Source organism: Geospiza fortis, unplaced genomic scaffold (assembly GCF_000277835.1).
Source record: "Geospiza fortis unplaced genomic scaffold, GeoFor_1.0 scaffold383, whole genome shotgun sequence".
Taxonomy (NCBI): Eukaryota; Metazoa; Chordata; class Aves; order Passeriformes; family Thraupidae; genus Geospiza; species Geospiza fortis.
Window position 1 is genome coordinate 692,941 of NW_005054484.1, and position 26,144 is coordinate 719,084.

General features: G+C 41.8%; 1 protein-coding gene across 3 annotated transcripts in view; it reads right to left on the bottom strand.

The window, feature by feature from the left end:
• Window positions 1-15,330, bottom strand: part of CHST8 (carbohydrate sulfotransferase 8) — a 162,339-nt gene extending 147,009 nt beyond the window's left edge. For 2 of the 3 annotated variants that reach the window (XM_005428466.2, XM_014310110.2), the window contains exon 1: window positions 11,955-13,168. In XM_005428466.2, the coding sequence (XP_005428523.1) occupies window positions 11,955-12,063 (109 nt within the window). In that variant the 5' untranslated portion in view covers window positions 12,064-13,168. Of the gene's footprint in view, window positions 1-11,954; window positions 13,169-15,261 lie in introns of those variants that run through there. The other variant, XM_031063189.1, reaches the window with a different exon arrangement.
• Between the last annotated feature and the right edge of the window lie 10,814 nt (window positions 15,331-26,144).

A 26,144-nucleotide genomic window follows, 5' to 3' on the forward strand; every position in this document is an offset into this window, starting at 1 on the left:
CAAGGCTGGTGCTGCAGAAATCCCTTCCCAGAGGCCCCAGTGAAGGGGGCAGGGGGTGCTGAGCTGGCAGCTGCGTGAGCTGAGAGTGCTCTGCTGATCTGCTCAGGATCATTCGGGGCAAAAAGGAACCCCCCCACCCTTGGAAGGGACTCTGGTGATGGCACATCCAGGACTGGTGTGAAGGGTAAATCAAGTACAATCCAGCCTTTGAAGCTGAAGGGGAAAACTAGGAAAATTCCCTTGTCTGTGCTGTAGCTTTCTGATTTCTAATCTGTGATTTCATGGAGGAAAGAAATTGTGGGACTGAATTTCTTTTAGGAACAGTGTCCTTGGCTTATTAATTCACTTCATGCATTGTCCAATTTGGGGGGAAGGGCTGCATTTGTGTGTGCTGATATTATTGTAGGAAATGTCTTACTTAATTATTATCTACTGAAACATCACCTAGGAGATACTCTTTCTCTGACATGCAGCTTGATACTTCATGCAGAAAGAGGTAACTCTTCCACAGTTCATTAAATTATGTTGTGGTGAACTTATCTCCACTGGGTCGCAATTAAGAATTGAAGCCACTGCCTTTAGAGGAAAAGGCAGGGAATAATCAGAATATACTGAATATATAATTTGATCTCTGGAAAAAAGCAGGAGGAAAAATATGGTGTGCAAACGTGTAGACATTAAGAATGTATTATGTTCCAAAGACTTGTATATGGAAATATCATATAATTATATCATTACTGTTCCTTGGAAATATTTAGTGCTTTAAAATTTCCAGGTGTTCTTTCTAAGTTTGTTAACTGCTGTAAGGTAACTTTAGTAAATGTACATTTTCCTTCCTACTTCCCTTGTCTCCACTGTAGCACTTCAGTCACACAGATTCTGGACCCATTGCCTATTGACATGCATTATAAAACTGCAATAAATTTTATGTTATATTCTCACTTAATTTAAAAATTTCATTTTAATAATATTTTTTCCTTTTTAAAAAATGTTAAAGTACCTAGCAGAACTAGTGTCTCTGTATGTTTTCCAACAAACCCCCCCCAAAGCTCCTTTCATTAGATAATTTCAAATGTGAAGAAGTTGTGTCAGCTGATGTTTCCCAGACCTCTTTGCCCACCATTCTTCTGCTGCACACATCTTTTTTTTCCCCTATTCCTCTTCCACTCTAGGAGAGATATAGGAGGGATTAAATGCCTTTTGTTCTTAACTTTGTTGTTATAATGGTTTGGTAAAGTCTGTTCATTTTGTTTTTCTCCTAAAAAACACAAATCATGCCAAGAAGTTTTCTGCAGTATTGGTGGCATACACCACTGGAGCAGGCAGGGATATGGTTTGCATTCAGCACTGAACACCCACATCACCAGTGCAGAGGTGTCAATAACACCTGACTTGGAACATTCTTGAGCAACTTAATTCCCTTCACCAGCAGGAGAATGAGCAGCTCATAAATGCAGAATAATGGGAATTTTAATTATGTAGTGATTTAAGGATGCCTCCTGTTTACAAGGAAATAGCATCTCTTGAGCTGAATGAAGGGGAGGGGCAGGTTTCAATTTAACAGCTCACAGAAAAGCAGAGGGTCCATTTGCAATCAGTATTGGCTGCTCAGTATCCAACTGAACTGTCTGATGGTGCTGATGTTCACCTTGAGCATGTGAATGGCATCCCAGCCCCGTTCAAGTTCTCCACACAGTCTTTAGTGTAGCCATGATATTGTCTGAAAAATCCTTTCCTTAGGATTTTTTCTCCTGAGAAGCTGAGAGGCCTCAGGAACAAAATGTAAAAAACAATTATCTGCTGCTGTGGAATGCAACAGGTGCATCTGTGATTGGTCTTGTGTGGTTGTTTCTAATTAATGGCCAATCACAGTCAGCTGGCTCAGACTCTCTGTCTGACACACAAGCTGTGTTAGAATTTCATTCCTTTTCTATTCTTAGCCAGCCTTCTGATGAAATCCTTTCTTCTATTCTTTTAGTATAGTTTTAATATAATATGTATTATAAAATAATAAATCAAGGCTTCTGAAACATGGAGTCAGATCCTCATCTCTTCCCTCATCCTGAGACCCCTGTGAACACCATCACACTTTAGGGTGAGTTTTAAACAATTACAGGGAACTACATTAAAGTCTCAATGAGTACAGAATTGCTTTGCTATGGCATAAAATTCCTGGTGCATACCTGCAGGTTGGTATATTTACTTTTGTGACCATTTGAACACACACCTCCTCACTTGTTTACAGTGGAATAGTGAGCAGAGTTTGCTTTCCTGTATGAGATAAGCATCATCATGTTTTCCTGAGCAGCTGCACACACAATTAGGAGGGCCCAATTAAAGCTGCATTGCATTCACACAGAGCAGCAGTGATTGCTGCCTGTAATCTCTCCTGTGGTCTGATTTAGGGGTATTAAGTTGTGCAAGACTTCATTAACAAATGAAGACAAGTCAAGAAAATAAATGCAACAAGCTGGAAACTGCTATGTAGGACCTTGGCCCTTGTGCACTACCTACAGCTTGAGAAAAGGACACATCCCTCATCAAGTAGCCACCAGGCAAGTGACCAGTTTCCTCTGTTTAGGTTTGTGCTTTCTGTCCTCCTGGCCACAACAAGGACTTGTGTGTGTCCTCTGCTTCCATACCAACCACTCTGCCTGCACTGGGTGCAGGCCATCCAAAGACTCCTGGAAATTCAAGCCTGAAGTAATTCTAAAGCCAATATCCCTTTGTTTGTCCCAAGCATCATCTGCACCCTCATTACAGGAAGCTCAGCACTGCCAAGTGGAAGGAGAAAGGGAAATGAATTAGAATACAGAAGGAAAGGGGCAGTGGAGCACCCTCGAAGGATGGGGAATTTCATTCTCACCCTGATTTTTTTTCCTCCTGAGGCTGTTCAGCCCCAGTTGCTGCATAAAGGGACCTGATGTCCCTGCCTTCCCCCAGGCCCTGTGCACACACATTCTCAGGTTTTGCTTTCCTCATTTAGGGACCCCCAAATCTGTGCACACAGATTTCTTGGCTAATGTGCCACAAGGAGCAAAACATCAGACATACAGTCCCTGTCAGGAGTGGTGTGAGAAAATGTGTGCTTTCCAACCAAGCACAGGAACAGAAGACCCAAAAGGCCCAATTTCTGTAGGAATGGACACTGACTGTAAAGCAAAGAGGGAAAGAGCACCTCTCAATTGCCCTGATGTGCAGAAGTGGCAGCACTGGAAGGGCCTGGCAGAAGCATTTTGACTCTTAATCACCACATAGATCTTCTGAAGTGGCTGAGAACAAAAAGTGACCAAGATGGGACTTAATTTTACAAGATGCAGAATACTCTGACCCTTGGGCAGCAGAGCCCTTGAGGCATTGAAGCAGAATTAGGAGCTGAGGCTCTCAGTTGATGGGGAAGTGCTTTATTGCACTGTTGCTGTGAGATGGTGTCTTACAGGAAAGGGCCTATAGAGAACAAAATTAAAATCAATTAACCACCTTGTGTATCTCAAGTGGTGACAGATCTCAACCAGTCATTTATTTTCAAAAATAGATAGATTATAGGTTTGGAGAAAATGATAAAGATGTCCCCAAAAAGTTTGGTTTACTTTGGTTTTGGTTACTTTGGTTTTTTCCTCTTTTGACTGATGCTAAAGCAGTAGACTGGAAGTTTTGATGCTGATTCACAAAGAAAGCCATAATAGGGAAGAAAGCCACCTTTAATTTCAAGCTCCACTAGAATCATGAAAGGAAAATTAATGTTTACTAAATGAAAAAGGATGATATTGCTGAAGAGAGGAAGTTTTGGTTAAGCTTTTAAGGGAATATTAATAACTTTCAGAAATGGGAACACATATTATAAAACATGTTTAAAATGGCATAAACTGCAGAAAATCCAGGAAGTATTTTATACTGACTTAAGCTCCTCAATATGTTACTACATTTTAAAAATCATGCAAATTGAATGATAGCTGACATATGGTAGGAGGCTTTCTAGTGCAGACACGTTTTCTATGGAAAATCAAATACAGTCTTATATTTAGAATAAATGTTTTGTGGTGAAACTAAAGTCAGCTGATCAACTTTTGCACATTTTTGTAATGCTTCTGAAAACAGTCCAGGGGAATCTGAGATGCATCCAGGCTCATTCCCTGGGAAATATTTCGGGGAATCTGCCATTCTGAGAGTCCTCTGACAGGGTGCAGCTGAGTTTTGCCCATGATATGCTGCCAAGCACCATAAATGAATGCAGCTCAGAGATGGCAGGTTGCTTTTTTTCTTTTGCCAGACACAACAACAAAGTGTCAACCTCTGACAGTTTTAAAAACTGAGCTTTAAAGGAAATATCAAACCTTTTATTACATTTTTTTTTAACCAGTCAGAGAAGAAATGCTCACAGAAGGAGGGAGGATGGGGAAATTTGTGGGAGTGAAAAGTGCCCTGTGGAGTGAGTCAGCACTACATCACTCTGGCTTTATGCTGATAAATGCATTTGGATTGGTGACATGGTCTTTATGGCATCAAATAAAAGGGCAGGGGATCTGGTTCAGCCATCTGCTGTGTGTGTGCACCACTGCAGTGGGGTTGTGACTGCTGCTGGTAATGCACTGCATTTGGTGATAACATCATAGTTAATAGGGTTGGGTGTTTTGTCACGGTGTCTAAAAGTCCTTAGGTACCTTGAATCCTCTGCAGAGAATTCCCTTTATAAGAGGAAATGGAAACACTGAGTGGGTGAATTGCCTGATATAACACAATACAGCACAATCTATGAGCAGCAGGGCAAGACAGGAACAAATCACAGCAGCTTTGGGTCCCAGTTCCACAGCCTTAACACCTCAGTGCTGTGACTCCTGTGAAAAACTTGCTGATGGTTGACAGGAAACACTGGTCAGATAAATGCTGGGCTGCCATGCTACAGCATAAGGGCTGTAATTGCTTTACTAGGCTAAAGCTCAAGAATGTTAACAGGAACAAAAAATAAAGAAAAGGAAAAAAAGTGGTGCCTTCTCAATACCATGTAATAAATAAACGCTGCATTTTTTATAAGACTGCCAAGAATATGGCACAGTCATGAAAGCAGGGAGAAGGTTGTAGGAGACAACCTCTGTATAGTACACTGGTGATAAAACAGCTTATTTGTTACTGCTTTCTGCACTAGACTCCATTTCTTCTGACCAGATTTGCACTGGCAGGGTGGTGTGGGGTTTCCTCTGAAACCATCTGGCCAGTGTTTGATCCCCTATAGCAGCAGGCTGATCAAGTCATTGCTAGCACTTCTTTGCAATGTGAAGAACACCCAGGTTCACATTCACAGCCAAACCACAAGTGTTCCAAGCAGCAGAAAAGGGAGTATCATACTCATAAGACCCTACCAAGTGCCTTGCCTTGGCAGACAAGAAACAGATATTTCTTTTTTTGTTCCCATAACTGCAGACTATTGTGAACCAGCCTGCAGGGAAGTTCTCTGCTTGGGGAAGTTCAGTTTAAGAAGACTCAGAGTATGTGAGTGCAGAAGGTTCAACCTCTCTTGAGTTGGCAGAACTGCCCTCACACACATAACAGATGTTTCTTCTGCCTCAGAAAAACACCAGCAAGCCACCTCACCTCTGCTGCAGTCACCAGATTCTTTGCTCATTGTTTCTGCTGATACTTGCAGGTGAGCAGCAGATTAAATGGCTTCTAGCTTCTAAGAGCAGTAAGATGTAAACGGCAGGAAAATTACTTCCAAAATTATACAATGCTAGTTTGTTTTCAACTGTTTTTATAGAAATTTTCCATTCTGGCAAGCACATGGTGCATGGGACAGCATTATGGAAATGTACAGTGAGCATGGAGATGTGCATAGGATGTAGTTTGTGAGTAACAAGGTGTGTGTGCTCTGAAAAAGTAACCAGCTGGAGTACTGGTGTTTGCTCTCAGGCTGCTGCAATATTTGCTGTGGCTCCTTTGTGCTGTCCCTGTGCCAGCCCTTCCTCCCTCTCCTCCCCATCACCCCCTCAGTAAAGCAGAAAATAAAGAGGATGATAGAATAATGTTAGAAAGTGTTCAATGAGGTAAGATGGCAATCACTGGAAAATCTCAGTCAGATGAGTTTCAGGCTTGGTTATATTCATATTTGACTTTCAAATTCTGATACAGTCAGAGTGCAAAGCCACTCTGTGTTTTCACCCTTTAGGAGCTTTTACAATATGGATCCTTTAAGATGTATTTTCCACATTTTTTCAGCTCCCAGATGAGCATGTGACCATATATATTCATCTTAACAGTTCTAACTGAAAACTCTTACAGGTTTGTGAATTCAGTAACCATATGGCAAAAGTGCAATAATATTTTTTCCCCCACAGACTTATATAGAAGATTACTAATACTTTCTCTAGCTTCTATGTGGCAAAATCTCCTATTAGAAAAGTCTGTGCCATTTTAAACAGACTGACTGCAGTCCATAGAGCACACAGTGTCTAGTGCAGTGTCCAGCTATGGGCAGTGTGGTACAGCTATTTACTGTGTCCCATGTGGATGCAGAGATCCTTCCTGGTGCTCAGGACCTCACCCACCACCTGCTGTCCATCACCACAGTCCTGTCTCCAGCCCATGGACTGCCTGCTCTGTGGCTCTGTGGTGTTTGAAATCCACCAGAGATCTCTCAGGATATGCTGTGCCCTTCGATGTCGCTGTCATAGTTTCTGAAAAATCCTCTTTGCCCAGGATTTCTTCTCCTGGGAAGCTGAGAAGCCTCAGAGAGAAATGTAAACAATAATTATCTGATTTGCCTCTCCCTGTTTTGCTGCTTTGGAGTGTGGCTTGGCCATTGTTTACCAACAGGTGAACGTTTGATTGGTTCCATGTGAATTATTTTTACTTAATGACCAATCACCATCAGATGTGTTAGACTCTGAGGAGTCAGTCATGGGTTTTTATTATTCATACTTGTTAAGCCTTCTGTCTGTATCCTTCTCTTTCTTTAGCATAGTTTAGTATAGCATAATATAATGTGATAAAATGTGATAAAATGTGATATAATATAATGTGGTATAATATAATGTGATATAATATGATATGATATGATATAATGTAATGTAATGTAATGTAATGTAATGTAATGTAATATAATATAATATAATATCAGCCTTCAGAGAACATGGAGTCAGATTCTCATCTCTTTCCCACCCTAGGGTCCCTCACAAACACCACACTGACTCTTCTCTCAGTGTTGTTGTTGGTCCAGGTTGCTCTCTCTCGTCCTGCCCAGCACTCTGTGCTGAAGAAGCCTCCTGCTACCACAGCCTGGACAGGACCCTTCTCTTCTGAGCTTCCATTGCCTCTTTCCCAACCAGGAAATGAAACTTGAGATAATTTTAGTAAGGATGCCTTATAAAAGAGGATCTTTATTTGAAGGCCTTCAGGAGCAGTTATGGAAAGATGTCCACAAAAGCTCACCCCCACAGGTGGATCAGTACATATTTAGAGGTTTTAGGAAATTTGCATAATTGATAAAAAGCACCAATTAGGAGGACAAGTGGTGATTCAACTTCCCCCAGGTCAAGCCCCTTCTCTGGAGTCCCCCCCTCAGCACCAGCTGAGCTTGGCCCATGAAATGGATCTGGAAGAGTTGTTCTCAGCCTTGGTTCCAAGCAAGAACCAAGAGAAGAGAGGAGCCTTGTATCCCCTGGGGCTTGGAGCTCTGGAATTTGTTTTGTCTTCCTGCCTAGGGAAACACCATGGAAAATTACTGGGAAAACTAGCTACTAGTACAAAAGGCTACAGAGCTACAAATATATGGGCAAAAATACACATGGTATGTATTATTATTGTTGTTATTATTATGTATATTATGAATTATATTGTATATATTACATATGTACACATATATAATAATATATACACATATATACAGAGAACATATAAAAGAAAAAAAAGGCAAAACCCAAAGCAGCATCAGTTCTAGGACCAACACAGTGGTGGACTGGCTAAATGTTTTGTTAAAGTTTTTTTCATGTTTAATATCTTGTCACAGACAGGAGATTTATGCATTAGCATTAGGATGGGGATATATGTATTATTTTTTTCTTGTGCACCATGTGCAAATGTGCTTGACTTAGAACAAATCCTTTAGTATGTCTGTTTAAGAATAATGGCATGATTATTGCAGAAGGCAAGTTTTATATCATGAAATCCTAGAGTCGTGGAATGGTTTGGGGTGGAAGGGAACCTTGAAGATCTTTCAGTTCCAGCTCCACTGCCCTGGGCCAGGTACACCTTTCACTAGTTCAGGCTGTTCAAAGCCATTCTGGCCTCAAATACTTCCAGGCATGAAGCATCCACAGATTCTCTGAGCAAACTGTGCCGGCGCCTCACAGGGAAGAATTTCCTCCTTGCATCTGATCCAAGTCCATCCTCTTGCAGTTTGAAGCCATTCCTTCTTGTCTTGCCCTTGTCCCAAGTCCCTCTTCAGCTCTCTTGGAGCTCCTTTAGGCACTGGAAGGGGCTCCAAGTTCTCCCTGGAGCCTTCTCCTCTCCAGGTGAGCAGCCCCAGCTCTCCCAGCCTGCCTCCAGAGGGTCTCCAGTGCTTGGAGCACCTCCTTGGCTTCCTCTGGACTCTCTCCAGCATCTCCATGTCCCTCCTGTGCTGGGGACCCAGAGCTCTGCAGGTGGGGTCTCACCTGAGCGGGGCAGAGGGGCAGAACCACCTTCCTTGACATTCTGCCAACACTGATGTCCAGCCCAGGACAGGGCTGGCTTTTTGGGTTGCCAGTGCAGGTCAGGTTGAACTTCTCAGCCACCAAGACCCCCAAATCCTTCTCCTGCTCTCAATGCACTCTCTGCCCAGCCTGTATTTGTGCACCAATGCATGTGCAGGGGGCATACACAATTATACATGGAGAATTATTGCAGTAACATTGTGTTCCTCTGTGGGGTATGACCATCACTCACACCACTCCTCAGTTTTTACCCTCAGCTCCCTCACTCTTCATACACACCAAGAAAACAACTGTCCTAAGTGAAGTCATTGTCTCTTTAATGACCACAGGAATATCTACTGTATTTAACACATTGCTTTGGGAAATCTGGTCTGCCCACCCCAAATGGTTTTCTGTCTTAAATGTATCTGCTCAGAGTGATGTGTGTTATATAAATAAACTACACAGGCAGCATGTTTGTCAATCAGCAGAAAAGGCCCTACACCCTCTATCCTGGGCACATGTACTTGGTAAGCATTGGTTTCCAACAGATAAATGTAATCAAGGTTTATATGCTCACAGAAGCCAACAGGATGGGATTTTTTCACTTGGAAGATCAGAAGAAAATTGTAACTAATGTTGTGGAAAATTACTTTGATATTGCTTTCTCAGTACAGCATCACAATTAGGTAGCAATGTGAAGCACAGGGAAAGAATAAATGAATAGTAACAAATCAACACAAACAGCTACTGTCAGGAGTACTTTGCTCAGTGAAAGTAATGTAAGCATTACTTAAAGTTTTATGACTGTGGATTTTATACTGGTTTAAGTATTACATCAAGGTCTCACTGTCATGCTTGCTAGGACTTAAACAATCAAGAACAATTTCTGAAACAGACAGACAAAACTGAAGTACCAAAGTATTTTTATTAATCTTGTTTCATAAGTTGTTCTGTCCTAAATTAAAGATGACTGAACATACTAACAATAAAAAATGTCCTTTTGGACAATGCAAAGGTTCTTATGCTGCTTTTTGGTGGAAAATGAGTGTTACCAACTTCTCTCCAGCCCTGCTGATTCCAGCATCTGGCAAATGTGTTTTACTACACAGGAAATACAAAAGCAAAGGCTAATCCAGTAAAGCTTTTCCATGCAGAATCTGTTGTCCTAAGTAGCTTAATGATTCGTGCATTTGTTCAATTCTCTCTCGAGAGCAATCAGCAAGCAAATTATAGCAATATCCCATCTCCATTAGAACCAGGCCCCTTTATGGAGAAGCACTCTGAGCACAGCCAGGGAAGGATCCTCCTCAGCACGCCAAAAATGTCACCTGGGATTGACAGATTTTCACAGGAGACTGTCCAGGAAGGAAATATGCCAGCCTGTATTTTTAAACGGAATTAATGGATATTTTTACCTGTGTTCTTTAAGTCACCTAATATGCTTTAGTGATAACTGGTATCATTTTCAAAAGCACTGGATATGAGGAGTTTCTCAGTCCATTGGGAGTTGAAAGCACTTAACACACATGAAAATCAGCCAAACAGAAGTAAAAGTAATTGTATTGAGCACCATTTACTCAAGGGTGCAGTCTGGCTCTTATTAACATAAATAGTAATTGAATGTGAGAATTGAGGAATTGATTACACACCTTTGGCAGTAACAGCATGGTTGGCATGTTTGTGTTTTAGGTATCCACAGCAAGTGAGCACATTACAGAGTGACTTTTCCTGCCAGGGCTAGGAGCTCTGTTCAAACTTGCTTTTATTTAAATATGCTTTGGTGTCCCCTTCTCCAGTTACACTGCTCTCAAAAATCACTTCCCAGAGTACTACAATCAGCAGTCAGCGCTCAAGAGGTTTATGGCAGAGAACAGGTCAAGATGAGGGACAGACAACAAAAAAAATAGAAAACAAACTGCACTGGTTTTGAGACCACACTAGGAAATCTTCTCTTCCAGGAGCAAAGAATTAACTTTTCAATGTAAAGTTAGACAATCTTAGATGCATGAGAGTACTGCCTGCATTTGCTGCCCATACATCTTTCCCCCTTGCCTAAACTACTGGCCAGTTTCAGTCAAATATGGCCAGTACTTCTGTTTTTAATCTATAAACTCTTTCGCATCTAAGCATACAAAAATAAATTGCAAAAGCACTGAAGGAACTAGTTAATTCCCTGCTTTGCACTACACTGCAGATTCATTACTTCTATAGTTTCAGCTGAGTGGCTGCTTTCAAAATTGGTGTGTGTGCAGTTGGACTAAATAAACAACATATTAAAGTACAGACTGTTTAGTGACATGGAAACAAGCACTTAACAAACCTAGACACAGAAATTAGCAATTAATGTAATTATTTAAGAGTTCCCTGTGTTCCAGTTCAGCTTATTTTAAAATGTTAGCAATGATTTTAAATAGACACAGTTGTGTTTGCTGTACAATGAAGATGTCAAATGAATAAACGTTTTATGAGGCATTTGTTTAGTCAGGGGACAATTTCAGAGCAAACACAGGGGCCAAACCCCAGAACACAGTGGCATTATCCTGGATGAGAGTAACTGCTCTGGCATTTGTCTAGGCTCTAAAGCAGCCTTCATTACAGCCACAGTCAAAGAGAAAAAGACTGTGAGTAAATCAAGAGATCTTGGGTCCTTTCCTACTTTTGTGCCTCCCTTTAATAGGAAACTACTATTTCAACCCACAATTTTCTAGTTCTCCCATCTCTGTGGCCTTTGTGGCTCTCCACAAAGTTTCAAGTTAGTAGTGCAGGAAGATGATATGCATATGAATAATAGTTATGAAAAGTTTAATTGAAGTTAAGCAAATTAAGTGAATGCATCCTAAAGTATTTCAAGTTTCTGATGTGACTCATTCATTCATCTCTTATTTTGCATCTCATTACACACTGAATACCATATGCAAGTGAAGGTAAATTCAGAGGTGGAACAGAACTTTCGATGAAATCTCCCATTTTCACATTTATAGTGATATAGTTGGTAGCAAAAGTTGGTCTCAACTTTAGCAGAAACTTAACTCCACCCAGCTGGACCCTATGCACACTGGCAAAGGTCCCTGTATAATCAATTAATTGGTTCTTGGAACTATTTTTTTCAGCAAATGCTTTTTTTTTTTTTTTAAGAAATTGATAATTACTTTTAAGGTAGCCTTCATTAAGCATGACACACCTCTTTTGAGTTATCCTCTGGGAAATATGTAAAATACATTGAGAATATAAGTACAAAATATTGACCATGAAAGAGCAGGTGATTCAAATAGAAGCAGGACTGCTAACCTGGTGTCTGCTGATGAACTATTTCCTCTGGATCCTGCAGGTGAATGAAGACCACGAGCCCAACTGCTCCAAACAGCAAGATGAAGGAGAACATACATGTCAGCCTCATAATTACTGTTCTCAGATCAATCCAGTTCTGGCCCAGGAAAAGAACTGCATGTGATCTCCAGGGCACTCTTCACTCATAGTCTTCGTCCTCTCATCTGGAATTCTGGTGTAATATATCTACAAGAAGTGAAAAACCAAACCAAACCAAACTTAGCATAGAGTGCATTTATTTTCCCAATGCAGATCAGTAGATTTAAGTTCTCATTTAGACCAAACAACTGATTTCTCTAGTATTTCTTTTGTACAGTTAATTGCAATTACCCAGTCTATTTCTGTCCCATCAATTGTCTTTAATTTTTTGTCCTTTTTTTTTTTTACATGTAGAAAAGATCATGTAGTATACAGTTAAAAATTGCATTTTGGGAAAAAAGGGTCACACCACAACTTCAATTTTCAGAGAAATCCCTCTCAATTTTTTGCTTAGAATATGTCATTTTTGATATTTATTTCTCACTGATTAAACAATATGAAAACCATAAAGGGAGATAATGTGTGGGGAACAATCATGAAAGCTGCACCTTTGTGCCAAACACAGAACTGGCAGCTGCTGCTTCCCCTCTGAGGAGAAACAGCCACACAAACCAACCACCACAGGTCACCCATTGAGGAAGCTCTGTGCTACGCCAATCCTGCATTTTTCAGTAACACAAGAATTCAGTAACACTCTGCATTAGAGCACAGGCAGTGGAACTGGTTCCCAAAATGTAACCAGATTTCTCAGTAGCACATTATTGAACACAAGGGCTCAGCTGGAGGTCAGCAACAGGCTGCAGGGGTAGCAATCACTTTGCTTTCCCAATATTTTTACTGCAAATGTGATCTGCTCTAAAGGAAAGTTTTTGAAGCTGGTCTTTGTTTACAAAGGGGATTTTAAATACAGAAGGACATAATTATCATTATTATCATTATCATTAAATACAGAATAACATCAGTTTGCAGGAAGGATGGGTTGTGGAGAGGTGATGACGCAAAGCAGTTATGTCAGGAAAAGTCTTTAAAAATTTGTTCTTAATGTGCCTGGAATATTTGGTGTTGGGGCAACTTGTATGCTTTTCATGGTTTCCTTAGGAAGCTTTTAATTTTCTGTAGTGTACTGGCATTCTAAATTCCTAAAATGCATCAATGAAGAACATGAGGTGTGAAAGATGAAGTCATTCTGTGACTCTGACTGATAAGGTTATTAACATTATTTAGTGGCAACTGCATTTATTCAGTGTGTAAAGCAGCCAGAGATCCAGGCCAGGAACAGTGGGGGATGCTTGGATCTTAAATGAATGCAGAGCCCTGCATTCTCTCTCTGCATAAGCAAATTCAGCTTTATTCTCTGTTCAAATTATGGCAGACAGTAATTGTGTATTCTTTTTTTTTTCACCAATAACTTTTCTCACACCTTTACAAGTAAAACTAAAATAAAACATTGCAAAGTTTTTAGCACTAGCAAAGCCAGGTTGTGCAAGCCCATCTGTGCCTTTTGTGAATCTAGTATGGATGGACATTTGCACTTACTACATATATTTACCTTTAAATGCCAAATGCTCTAAAGCACCAGGGGAGTCAGATTAGCTTTCAAAGTAACTGTGCTCCAGTTCCAACCACTGCTGGTATGAGCACACAGGGAACACAACCCACCTCTCTCTGGTTCCCTGCAGGGTTTGTTTGGCTGCATGGGCAGGGGTTTGGGTGAATGGGCACTTCCAACCAAACCCAATGGTGGCAAGGCCAGAACAACTCCAAACTCACACCATCACTTGGCCAATCTGTCCAGTCAGAGCTCTCTAAGAATTGCATTTGGTTTCCTGACACACAGGATTTCCTTTTTGGCACCTATTTGTGCTCTCTGCATGCCCATGGGGAGGAGGAAGCTCCAACAGGCACAAGGCAGCTGCCCTGCCCGAGGGTTTTCAGGAGGACCACGATGATGAGATGATGATAATGATGATGATGATGATGATGATGAGATGATGATGATGAGATGATGATGAGAGCTGGAGGGGCTCCAGTCTGGCAGCCCTGGGTGCTGCCCCTCCCTGTGGGAATGCCCTCAGCTGGAGGGACACAGAGCTGGGGAGAAATGCAGAATCATCACCTGAGAGGGAGTAGCTGAAAAACATCCACCCCCAGATAACAAGGGGGTTTTATTTGCTTAGTGTTGAATTCTAAGGTCTTTTTTTTATAAATTATACCCTTAAGCAAGTACAGGTTTCTAAAACAATTATTATTATTATTAGCTTAAAATGTGAAACCATTTTCCCCGGATTTCATTTGTTGAAATGTTTTTGTTTGAAGTAGAGGCAGCATCAAGAAAGGAGATCCCTAGCCAGGTTTTAATTAGTGCAAGAAATGCTACAATAGCGGTTTTTAGCAGTTGGAGTGTTTACAGTATTCCACATCCTATAGAATAACTGTGCCCAGGAATACAAAATCTTTTAGGTTAGACATTACAGCTTCTCCAGGACACCTCAAGATACAACAGTAACAGAGCTAGGTGAAAGCAGATATTTGAAAGAATAAAAGGCCACATGTATTTGCATAACTAAAGAAAAACTGCTGCTTGTTGCCTGTAGCCATTGCATGTTCTGCAAGCAGCAAGCACAGGAGTCTGAGAAAGAAAAAGAGAGATCCTCTTTCCTCTCAACAAAATGATACCTCTCAACAACACACAAACATCTTTAAATTATGGGTCTAAGCTTTCCCCCTCCCTATTCTCCTGTAATTATTTTTCCAATCAGTTGACTTTAATTAGCATGTCCTCTGTGAGCAGAGCTGGTGAATGGCAGTGGCTGGTTTAGAGATGCTGAGCAGGTGCTTCCCAAGCCCTCCCAGGCTGCTCCTTGAGCTACAGGAGCTGTGGAACTCTGGAAGCAGTTAGCACCGACTGATAAATGTGAGCAAAGTCTCCTCATTAAGGAAACATTTGAAAATACCCTTTACACTCCAATCACATCATTTTAAAGATGGATGAGGGAAAAAGCCTACAAAAAACCTAAGTGCAGCTTGACCTAACAGTTTTATCAGGCAGTATTTCCCCAGGCATGTGACGGATGCTTTATGGGGAGCTCTGGATTGACCCACCCACTGTCCCAGCATCCGGGGGGCAGAATTTGGATCAATCCAAAATCCCTTCAACTTGCACTTTGCAGTCACATTTTTTAACTCCTCACAATGGACAAAAACATACTTTTATAATTCTTAGCATTACCCAGAGTGCAAGCAGATAAGGTTGCAAGCAGCTTCCAATCTGAACTCCATTTTGAGCTGCCCTGAACCTATTAAACAGATGGAAAACGATTCATTAGGATGTGTAATAATGAATTGAAACATCTAACTTCTAATTTATTCTTCCTTATTACATTCCTATGATGGATAAATCTCCTAGGTACCAGTATCTATTTTCCTAAGCTTTCCCATTACCATGGTATGTGACTGCCCTGCACTTGAAAGCAGCACAAGTACGAGTGTGCACAGATAGTAATTAGCACTCAGCACTTTCCAGTTCAAAGACATTTATCAATCACCACAGTACTCCTATGAATTGTGAGCTGAGGAAGCATTAGCATCAGATAGGAGAATGGGTGTTGGATCATTTATGCAAGACTGGTAAGGAAAAAGATGTACAGTTTTAGGTAAAAAAAAATCCAAATATGTTTCTGGAAAATACTTAAATATTATAGCAAAATTTCCAGGCAGCAAATCTTTTCTTTACAAACACAGAAGCAGAACGAATTTCTCCCTGCTCCCAAGCAGTATGGGAAGACCCTGTAAAGATTTATTTAAATCTTCTGACAAAAGTGGCTCTGAAAGTAGTGCTATGTAGGTCTGCTTGTGGCAATCTCTGCCTGGAGGCCTAATGACCAAACCCATTCACTGTGAGCAGTTTGCTGTTACAGCACTGCATCAGTCCAAGAAACAAAACACCTCTGTTGTTTGATCCTTGGTCTGAGGTGGGTCAGGCAGGCTGCACTCAGGGTGTCTGACAGCTCAGGGCTGTTTGTTCATCCATGAGTGCTGCAGACATGATATTCTCTGCTGTAACAGGGCAGTGTGAAGAACAGCACTGATGAGATACAATCTAAGGACATGGTGTAATCCTTGGGTAGAAACTCAGGAGCCAGCCTTTGGTCCATCTAGAACTGGATCGTTCCCTAACTACACTGATGCATCAAAGGAAAGTAAAATAAAACCTTGCAGAGCAAAGTGGCAGGATAAGCTGTCCCTTTTCCCCAGGAAAAGCCTTGTTATCTTCAGCTGAGGTCAGTATGTGTGTAGGAAATCTAAGACTGCCTTAGAAAAACATGGGATCAGGGTATGCAGCTCTCACAGCACTGCCAGCAGCTGCTTCCCAAGAGCTTGGCCATTTGCAGAGAGCAGGAGGGACAGAGGGTCCAAGGCTCCTCCAGCCCCTCCTCGCCCTCTCTGGCTGCTCAGGCAGCCACCCTGCAGAGCCCAAGCTGCCTGGCCCTCTTTGTAATTGGTGCTGCTGTGCTGTCCCTCCACTGCAGAGCTGCTGGTGACCAGCCCAGCTAAATCAGCCTGAGGATGAAAGGCACTGTGGCAAGGTGAGAGCAAAAAAGGGTTTTTTCCTCTGTGGAACCAGGGGAAGGGAAGGATCAAAGTGTGCCAGAGGCTGTAAAGGTGCAGGGCACCTTAATCCTCTCCTTTCCTGAGGCTTCACTGCAAGGTGCCAAGGCAGCTGCCAGTGAATCCAGGAACACAGACTAATTCCAGCATCAGCATTGTACATTCTTGTATGTACATCAGCAAGTCAACAAAACACCCAAGTTCTTTGCAAATCACTAAACTATTTACCGCTAAATTGGACAACCACAAACCACCTGTGAATGAATGTAGATGCCTAGTCCACACAGACATGGCAAGCTGCATTTCTCATGCTGTGTGAGGTTTAGCTGCTCTCCCTGCAGCTGGGAGCAGGCTGGTGGCTCAGAGCAGAGCTGTTTATTCAAGGGAAGCAGCAGGATGCAGGTGTCTTTTGGAAGCAGGGATTCAGGAATCAGCACCTTGTGTGCTGTTGGATGATCAGGGGCAGAGCAGCAGAGATCAGCTTGGGCACTCCTGCAGCTCTGCTTGTGCCATTGCTGGAGGCAAACTGGGGCGTCCCTCTGGTGCTGTGGAGCTCTGGGGAGGTGCCACTGGCCAGGTCCTGTGTACAGGGAAACGTGGCACTGCAAGGCACAGCCTCAGTGCTGTCCTACCCTCGATGGCCTGTCCCAGCCAAACCACCCACAGCTGGGATTGCCAGTTCAGAGAGAGATACTTTTAATGCAGAAATGGTTTTCAAAGACAAGATTTGCCTGACAGCAATAAAAACTACACGTTAAATTTCAGCACTCCTGATCTGGAGAAGTTTCACTGGGAGAGGTTGGCAGCTGGGAGATGTGAGGGGTTTTTTCCTCTGCTGGGTTTTGTTTTGGCTGTCCTGAAAAGGGATTATAATGAAGCACTTACTGTCTGCATTACTAAGATAATTTTACTTGTGTAAAGTAGTTACATGTCAGAGTTCAGCACATCCCTCTGGCTGTCCTGGACTGCCAGGACCCTGCCAGGGGGCTCAGAGACCCCGGCACAGAGCCCAGAACCCCTGTGGATTTGATTATGCCCCACAGAGCAAGTTACCAACCTTAGATGAAGATCTGCAAGCCATGACAGTTTAAGTAGAATGACAGTGAATTTATCTCAGGGTGAAAGATAGATTCTTTGGGGTTTTTGGAATGGGGATTCAGGAGGCAAGATGGAGGGATCTGGGCATGTCCAGCCTTTCTCCTTCTTCTTCTTGGCCTCTATCTTCTGCTGTGATGTTGGCACTTACAGATTGGTTTAGAGTAGAAGCTCACTGTCTAACATAGGTGACAGGTATTGGGAAGTAATTGTAAACATTGCACACGTAGTTTTTAGTATAAAGACATAACACTGCCCTGGGCATGCAGAGTGCCTGGAACTGTCCTGCTGGATGGACCTCGGCAGGGCAGGAGAAAGAATTTTATAGATAAGATACAATAAACAACCTTGAGACCGAGAAATGAAGAGCCCTGACTGCTTCTTTGACCACCAGGCTAAGAAAAGAGACTTTGAACGTATCTCAGAGTCACTCTGACCCGCCAGAGATCCCAAGAGTTAGAGACTGGAATAGTGATAGTGGGCAAATAGCTGAATTAAGAAAAAGGGAATATCATTACTACAAGAATATAGGAAAAAATGTACTATTATTACTGAAGTGATCTCTTCTAGATCCATTAGCTGCTTCTAGGAGGTGTGTGAACACAGCTACTTCTCACTCTGCAGCCAAGCCAAGCATGTGTTTCCTTGCTTTGAGGCACTTACAGAGACAAAAGGCTGCAAAGACTGAGGGCACTCAAGTGTCCAGTCAGTTCTACCCCTGACTCCTAGATCAGGCTTGTCATAACATTTATAGAAGAAAAGATTGGATTTATAAGCATTATTCATATTCACCAACAAAATGAACTTTTAATAGGAGTTTTACAAAAGTAGAGATGGAGATGCTAAAAGTCATCTGTCAGCATTTCTTGGATATAGGCAATGCAAATGACTCCTAAGTATTATGCCCCAAATCCTTTAGCTTCTTTAGCACAGAAAGAAGTAGGAAACTACTAATCCTGTGGCTGCTTCCATTCATTAAATGTTCATCTTTGGGGGCTGTATTTTCTATCACTATATTCAGGCTCATATATCAATAGAACAAAAACTTTGATTTTCCCCAAGGTTTGGGGAGGACAAATTTGTTTCCAGGTGACATGTCAAATCAAAACATTTTGTCTGGCTTATATCAACTTATATATAATTATGTTCTTCTTTGTGTAATAATAGAAATGACACATTTTGGAGAAAGGTGAAATACTAACTTTAAATTTGAAACGGTTCAAAATATCCTGCTCCTGAAACATCCCCAAAACCCTCTTCTGAAAAAATCTGGATTCAAATTTTCCCTTCCTGTGGGGAAAGGAATTAAACCTACTTTGATGAAATCAATGGAGGAGTTGAGGGTTTCTCCAGCTCTGAAATCCTTTTAAATCAGGAATGAAATACTTGAGTGGAGAGGGGTGGCTCAGCCTGGTGTCCTCAGGACCACGATGGTGGCTCCAGTGGGTATCTCCTGAGCACTGCCAGATGCACAGACCAGTTCAGCAGCTGGAATTCAGGAAGGGAATGCCCTGTGTGACTTTGTGCTACTTTACACTCTCCATTTTCCCAAGAGGAGAATCCTGCAGAGGCAGGAACTGGCACTCGGGTCATTTGGACCTGTGGGAGCCCAGAGCATCCCTCTGGCTGTCCAGGATGGCCAGAACCCTGCCAGGGGGCTCAGAGACCCTGGCACAGAGCCCAGAACACCTGTGGGGTTGGTTATGGCCCGTGGAGCAAATTACCAACCTTATGTGAAGATCAGCAAGCCACAACAGTTTAGGTAGAATAATAGTGAAGTTATCACAGGGTGGAAAATAGATTTTGGGGTTTCTGGTATGGGGGTTCAGGAGGCAAGATGGAGGGATCTGGGCATGTCCAGCCTTTCTCCTTCTTCTTCTTGGCCTCTATCTTCTGCTGGGATGTTGGCACTTACGGATTGGTTTAGAGCAGAAGCTCACTGTCTAACACAGGTGATAGGTATTGGGAAGTAATTGTAAACATTGCACACGTAGTTTTTAGTATAAAGATATAACACTGCCCTGGGGGCAGGCAGAGTGCCTGGAACTGTCCTGCTGGATGGACCTCGGCAGGGCAGGAGAAAGAATTTTATAGATAAGAAACAATGAACAACCTTGAGATTGAGAAATGAAGAGCCCTGACTGCTTCTTCAAGTGCTGGGCTGGGAAAAGAGACTTTGAACAACCTCAAGATGGACCCTGAGATGGACCTACTGAGCTTGGAACCACCCCAGGAGCTGCCACCTCTTCCCCTGCTGCCTAAGCAGCCTCTCCTGCATCCCAGTGATCCTGGATGAACATGCTGAGCTGACCACCTCTGCTGCTGCCACCAGGGCACTCCAGCAGTGTGGCAGCAAATTGGGCAGAACTTATTGTCTGCTAACAGCTCTGTTCTCCAGTCACTGGTGTCATTACACGCCTTGGCTTTCAGCATCTCCTCCAATTATGCAAAATGGGGAATTCTGGACATGATGAGATTCCTGAAAATTACAGGATCCTCTTTTGCTCACCTATACATCAATCCATTTACCCAAAAGATTTTGGAAAGGAGGGTAAGAGGCTTTCTCTTACTCTGGTGGAAACTTGTTTTGTCAGGTATTTGTGGGTGCAGTTCTACTCTCCCACACATACCAGAGTTGTCCTTTGAACCCACACAGTGCTAGGAGGGATATTAAAGCCATATAATGTGCCAAAGCCTGAATTTCAGCATAATTGCAGAAAGCTGTGGTATTGTTTGATGTGGCTGAAGTCAAGAGTGGTAATATATGACCCCTTTTTCCCATTCCAAAAGCCCTGGCAAATCTGCTAAAGCTGCTCCTCTCACTTCCATCATTGCAATAGGAAAGGGGCACTTCTGGTTTCCACTTTCATCTACAATTTAAGACCAAATGGGACAGCATTCAGTAAGCAACCAAAATAATCCTTTCAAAGTCAAGAAGATTTCTTTCCTATCTTTCTGGGTGCAAATTGTAGCAGGCTTCATGTGTTACTAATCTCCTCAGTACTGCAGCAGGGCCCCAGCAAGTCAACACACACCTCTTCAAGATCCTCCAGGGCTTATAATTCTATTCCTAAACTAAAACATAATCTCAAAAGCAGTTTCCCTTCGAAATGAAAAAAGTTTTTACAGTGTTTCAAATTACCACCTCACAGGAACAGCACAGTGACAGTGTAAACAGTGAGTGCCAATAATGAACCTGTCCAACTTTTATCACACTGGAGGGGAAGGCACACAATTTTCACAGCAGCCCAACTTTTGCAGGCACTGCCTGGCAGCAGGATTTACAGGCATGTTATCCACATCCAATATTACATATAGAAATATGCTGTGTGGAGAACACTGAAGTGGTAAAATACAGCAGAAAAGTTCTAGTTATTCAGCTGCCCACTTGGTTCTCATTACAGCCCAGTTTGAAATGCCTCCCTTCCCTCCACTTGCCTCAATCTCTCTTCTATTTAAAGTAATTCTCACATCCTCAAAGGGTTTTTTACATTATTGCACTGTCATATAACAGTTATATGATATTATATTCTTCCTCAGTTGTCTTGCTTTGTGTGTCTATTCCATAGGTTTCCTGGGTATTTCAAATGAAAATGTCTTCTCTCAGAAGTTCAATGCACCTGGAATAAGCTGGATTTCCAAGGGTACCAAACAAGTGATTACCCCAGACATCCTTCCTCCTTTATGTCAGTATGCAGCAAATGTAAATTTGATTTTTTCCTTTACAAATTAATTTTTCTTTGCACTTTTAGGTATGTTATGATAAGGAAGAAAAGGTGACAAAACTTAAAGATTTTATGAGCAGCTGATATATATGTATATATGTGTATGTGTGTATAAAAAGTTAGTATGTTCCTTTCTACTGGGTAAAAGTTTTATTCCCATGCCACACCTCTTGATATCAAGATTTTAAATAGTTTTTATAGCAATAATTTTGAGTGGTTTTATGTATATATATATATATGTGTGGGGCCCTCTTCCTCAACATTTTGTCTTAACTGTACCATATATAATATGTAGTTCATGTAATACAGTGCAGAGGTTTGTGATTCCTCTGTGGTATTTCCTTTTCCTAAAGGACAAAAGTATCTGAAGCAGAGAATCTGTGTCTGGGAGTCATAAACAAGCAAAGAAAAAAAAGAAAGGGAAAGCAGAATTGGTCCCTGTAACCTAGAAAATAAAAAACCTTTGTCACCAGTGAGGGTGGTTTTAATTGTGGAAACAAAATACACCAAAATTTCTGCAGAAGCAGAAGGAAAACAAGCTCCTGACTCACACTGTGTGGGTTTGTGGTGATGTTCTTTTAGAGGAAGAACAAAATAGGCCTCCTAACCTTGAAATGGCACATGTTGCTGTGGAAAGGGTTCCTTTATTGACTCTAGCACCTTCTGTAATGGTGTATATTTGACTGTTCTCAGCTAATACTGACTCTTAATCCTTCTAGCCATCATGAGTAATTTGTTTCTCATTGAAATTTGCCTTCTCCCTAATTAAAGATCTGTTTATTCAAGGTGCCTTTTCACTTAGACTATGCCTGTATGTAAGAGCTGAGATATTTTCTCTTGTTCTTGATTTGGCCAGTTAAAACAAAGCAGTCAGTTGAGAAGGCATATTCTACATCGAGATCTACCTGGGAAACTGGTTTTGTCTTTAAAATGCCTTTTATATTTTGATTCCAAATGAAACTTTTACCCTAGAATAAAGCAAACTGAAACAAATGTTTGCATTTTATTTTGAAGTGCAATTTCTAAACAAGAGGAAATAGAATTTTTATTTTTATTCAGTCATTGTGTGATTGCAGTATATAAAGGGAAGCTGCACTGAGTGCTGAAGGGGGAGCTGCCTGGGTGGCTGTGACATGCCACCATCTACATGGGCTGGCCCAAACTGAGTCCCCTCCTCCTCCTCATGCCTTGGGGACCAAGGGAAGATCTGCAAACTGAGAGATCTCCAGGTGTGTATGAGGGAAGAGAAGGATCTGGAAACTTTTCCATGGATCTGGAAACTTTTCCATCCCTTTAAGGAGTGAAATGGTCCTGTGTTGGTGGGTGAGGGCAGGTGCATGTGGAAGCTGGCAGGGCTGCAGGGGCAGAGCTGTACCATGTGGGTAGAGAGTGCCAGCTGCACAGCAGTGTGAGGGGAGTGTACTGGTGATAAACTGGAGCACTGCTTACACAGGGCACAGAACATTTGCTCTACCCTTACACTGTCGCTATAGGACATGAAATAAAACAACACGGACACTGGAACCTCCAAGGTAAAAAGAAGGGAAGTTTACTTTCTGACTCCAATATTTATAGATTTTGAAAAGTGACAGTGGATTGGAGGATGACAGTGCTACCTCTCCAATGACACTGGACAAACCAACAGGCCATCAAATTTCTCTTCCTCCAGAAAAGAATGTAAAACAATGATTATTTACATAAAACTGTGTGGGAAAGTTCATTACAAGAATGTAAACATCAGAAGGCTTAGAAGAACCTAGAACAGGGTGACATTACACCCCTTTGTTTCCAAAAGCTTTGCCTTTTGCCCAAGTGGGCTTTGGGGAAGGGGTGGAATCCCACCTGCAGCTGCAGCACAGCCATGCTTTGAACAACAGGAGGGCACAGAGCAGGGGGAGAGGGACACAGCTGTGCTCAGAAACGGGGCTGATTCCTCAGGAGGCGCCGGCACCAAGGGGAAGCCTGGCTGGGTGAGAAAGGAGCTGCAAGGTTGTCTGTGGGTCCCATTTACACAGGGGAGCAGACACCAGTGTGATGGTCACTGTATAAGAACTTGGACTCCTACATGTGATACGCTTCCAGTTTGTCCTTTTCGGCAAGCTACCCTGCACCAGAATTTCAGACACTCCACACTTAGAGCAGCCAGAGGAAACACATGGATATCAGGGCAACTACTCAGCCTTTTAAACAGAAAGCAATTTTTGATATTGAGCTGTAATGAGCATCCTGAATAGGCATGAAATCTCTTTAAAATCAGTTCTGTAATGCTGGTACAGTGGGAGAATATTACTATTTGATTTGCTGTTATTCAGTTATTTTTAAGCCCATTTTGTGTGATTTGTAATAAGAACAGATAAGGCAAGTAGCTGCTAGGCATACCCGTGTGCTGTGAATATCAGAGATCACTAAATGTCACCATCAAACTTCCTGTTGTTCCACTGATGCTTGTAGGAATGGACATGCCCTATTGACTCCACACAGGGTTTGTAGCTCCATCCTTCTCAGCTTCTGCATTCAGTGAGCAGAAGGTAGACACAGCCTAAAAATTTCAGTTCTTTCCTCCCTCTTTTTGCTGGACAGGCAAAATGGTGCCTGCTCCAGGAAATGGAGCAACTGTCCAAGTATTTGTGACACAGAGGACTCCTCCTGGGGAGGGAAAACAGCCACCCTGGCACGGCTCTCCCCAGCACCACTGCTCTGGCTGTACTGCTGAGACACCAGCACGCTGGGGAGTTGGGCCCAGACACTGAAGCAGGGAATCTAATACAAACCAGGGATCTATTCCTGTCTGGTGTGGGCTGCCCTGTGCCACACAGGACTGTAAGAGCTGAAATGAGGGATGTGGGACTCTAGGGACTCTCCAAAATGCAGTTTATTGTATCCAAGAGGTTACAGCAGGCCAGGGTAGTGGGTGACAGAGCTGTGCCCACAGCTGTCAGCTCCAGCTGCAGGCAGCCTGGAGACCCCTTGGTTGTGGTTACAATGCATTATAGACTTTTCTTTGCTGAGCATCTTAATACAGCAGAACCAATCTATACCTTAACTATTATCTATAGCCTATCATAACTACCACATAATTACCACATTCATGTTACTATTCTCCAGTCACTAAAAGTCAGTACATTACAGTTTAAGCTAGAAGTTGTTATTCAGTTTTCTTGTACTGGAAAATTCTGAGACCTTTTTTCTACTTGCAGCATTTGCTGACTTGTTTGCCAGTGCTCTCTTTCTGCTTGGTAAAAACATCTCCTTGTTTGAGGTGGGTTTATCCTTTGCTCTAAGTCATAAAAACCCCTTCTAACTAACACACCCTTTGCCTCTTTGGTTATCCAGTAAGACTGGCTCGGCAATTCCTTTCTTCTATATCAAAACTTGCTTCCATCTCTATTCCTTCATCAGACTCAACACTCAAAAATCTTTCTGCTAAGCACACATATCTGTGAGGCTTTTTTGTCAAACTTTCATCCTTCCCAACACAGGGTTATTCACCCCTTCCCTGTGCCATTTCTCCTGTGGGCTGACACTGACCAAGTTCTGGCTGAGGGCTCAGACGACATCACTGCAAACTCAAATTATCTGCCTTTGGTATTGAAATCAAAGCATGTACACTCAAAAGGACCTGGAAGGAACTAGATGGAAACCTAGCTGGAACTTAGATAATCTTTAAGGTCCCTTCCAAACCATTCTATGATTCTATGAAGATCAAAGAAATTATTACTACTTTACTGTAGTCACTCACATTTAATGGTTCTGTAAAAGGTACCAGTAGTATTGGGGTTTGACTGTAGACAGTGTTTTGTGCCTAATCCTTCTATGCAATTTCCACTGGGAGCTGTCCCACATAAATATTTTTATTAAGCTATCCAAATTTAAAATCAAGACCTTAAAAATAAAATAGTTACTGACCTTTCAGCTCATTTATAATTAAAATCTGTTCCAATGTTGTTCACATAAATAATAGATAGCTGTTTTCACAGATCAATGGCTTCTCTTGCTTTATAAGAAACATTTTGAAGTAAAATTGCTGTGCCTTTAAGTTTAATAGGAAAATTTGATGTGTTAGCAACTATGGGCTGATCTCTGTACATTTTTCAACTGTAAATTTCACTTTAAAATACAAACAATTATTAATATTGATTTGGACTAAAATAATATTGAATTTCAATATATTTTTGGCTCTTTTATGAATTACCCTGCACAGTCAGTGTGATTATGATGAAAGAGTATTTGCACGCTCAATTTCTTTTCAGCGAGAAACCTTGAAGAGTGCTAGTTGTATTCAGGCTGATAATGATAAACACATGCATTCAAGGAAAATCAGACTACCTTAAAAATCTCAACTGAAGCATAATAAATTAATATTTCATCCTATATATGCAGTTCTTATATCAAGCTAGCTGAACTTTCATTATTAACAAATAGTGAGCATTTGGTTAGAATGCAGCTCACTGCTTGAGCTCTGTTTTGGTTGTGCATCGCATGCAATTACAAAATGATGTCAATCCATCACTGCAATTTCCTGCGACTAAGCAAAGAGATGAATATATTCATGTCCTAGGATGCTGTAAAACACCAATATATTTAAGTGCCATTAAACCCATATTTCTGTGCTGTGGTTGGAATAAACATTTCATAGCTCCGGTGATAGAGGGATGTGAGCTTTTCTTCTGATCTCAGCTCTAAT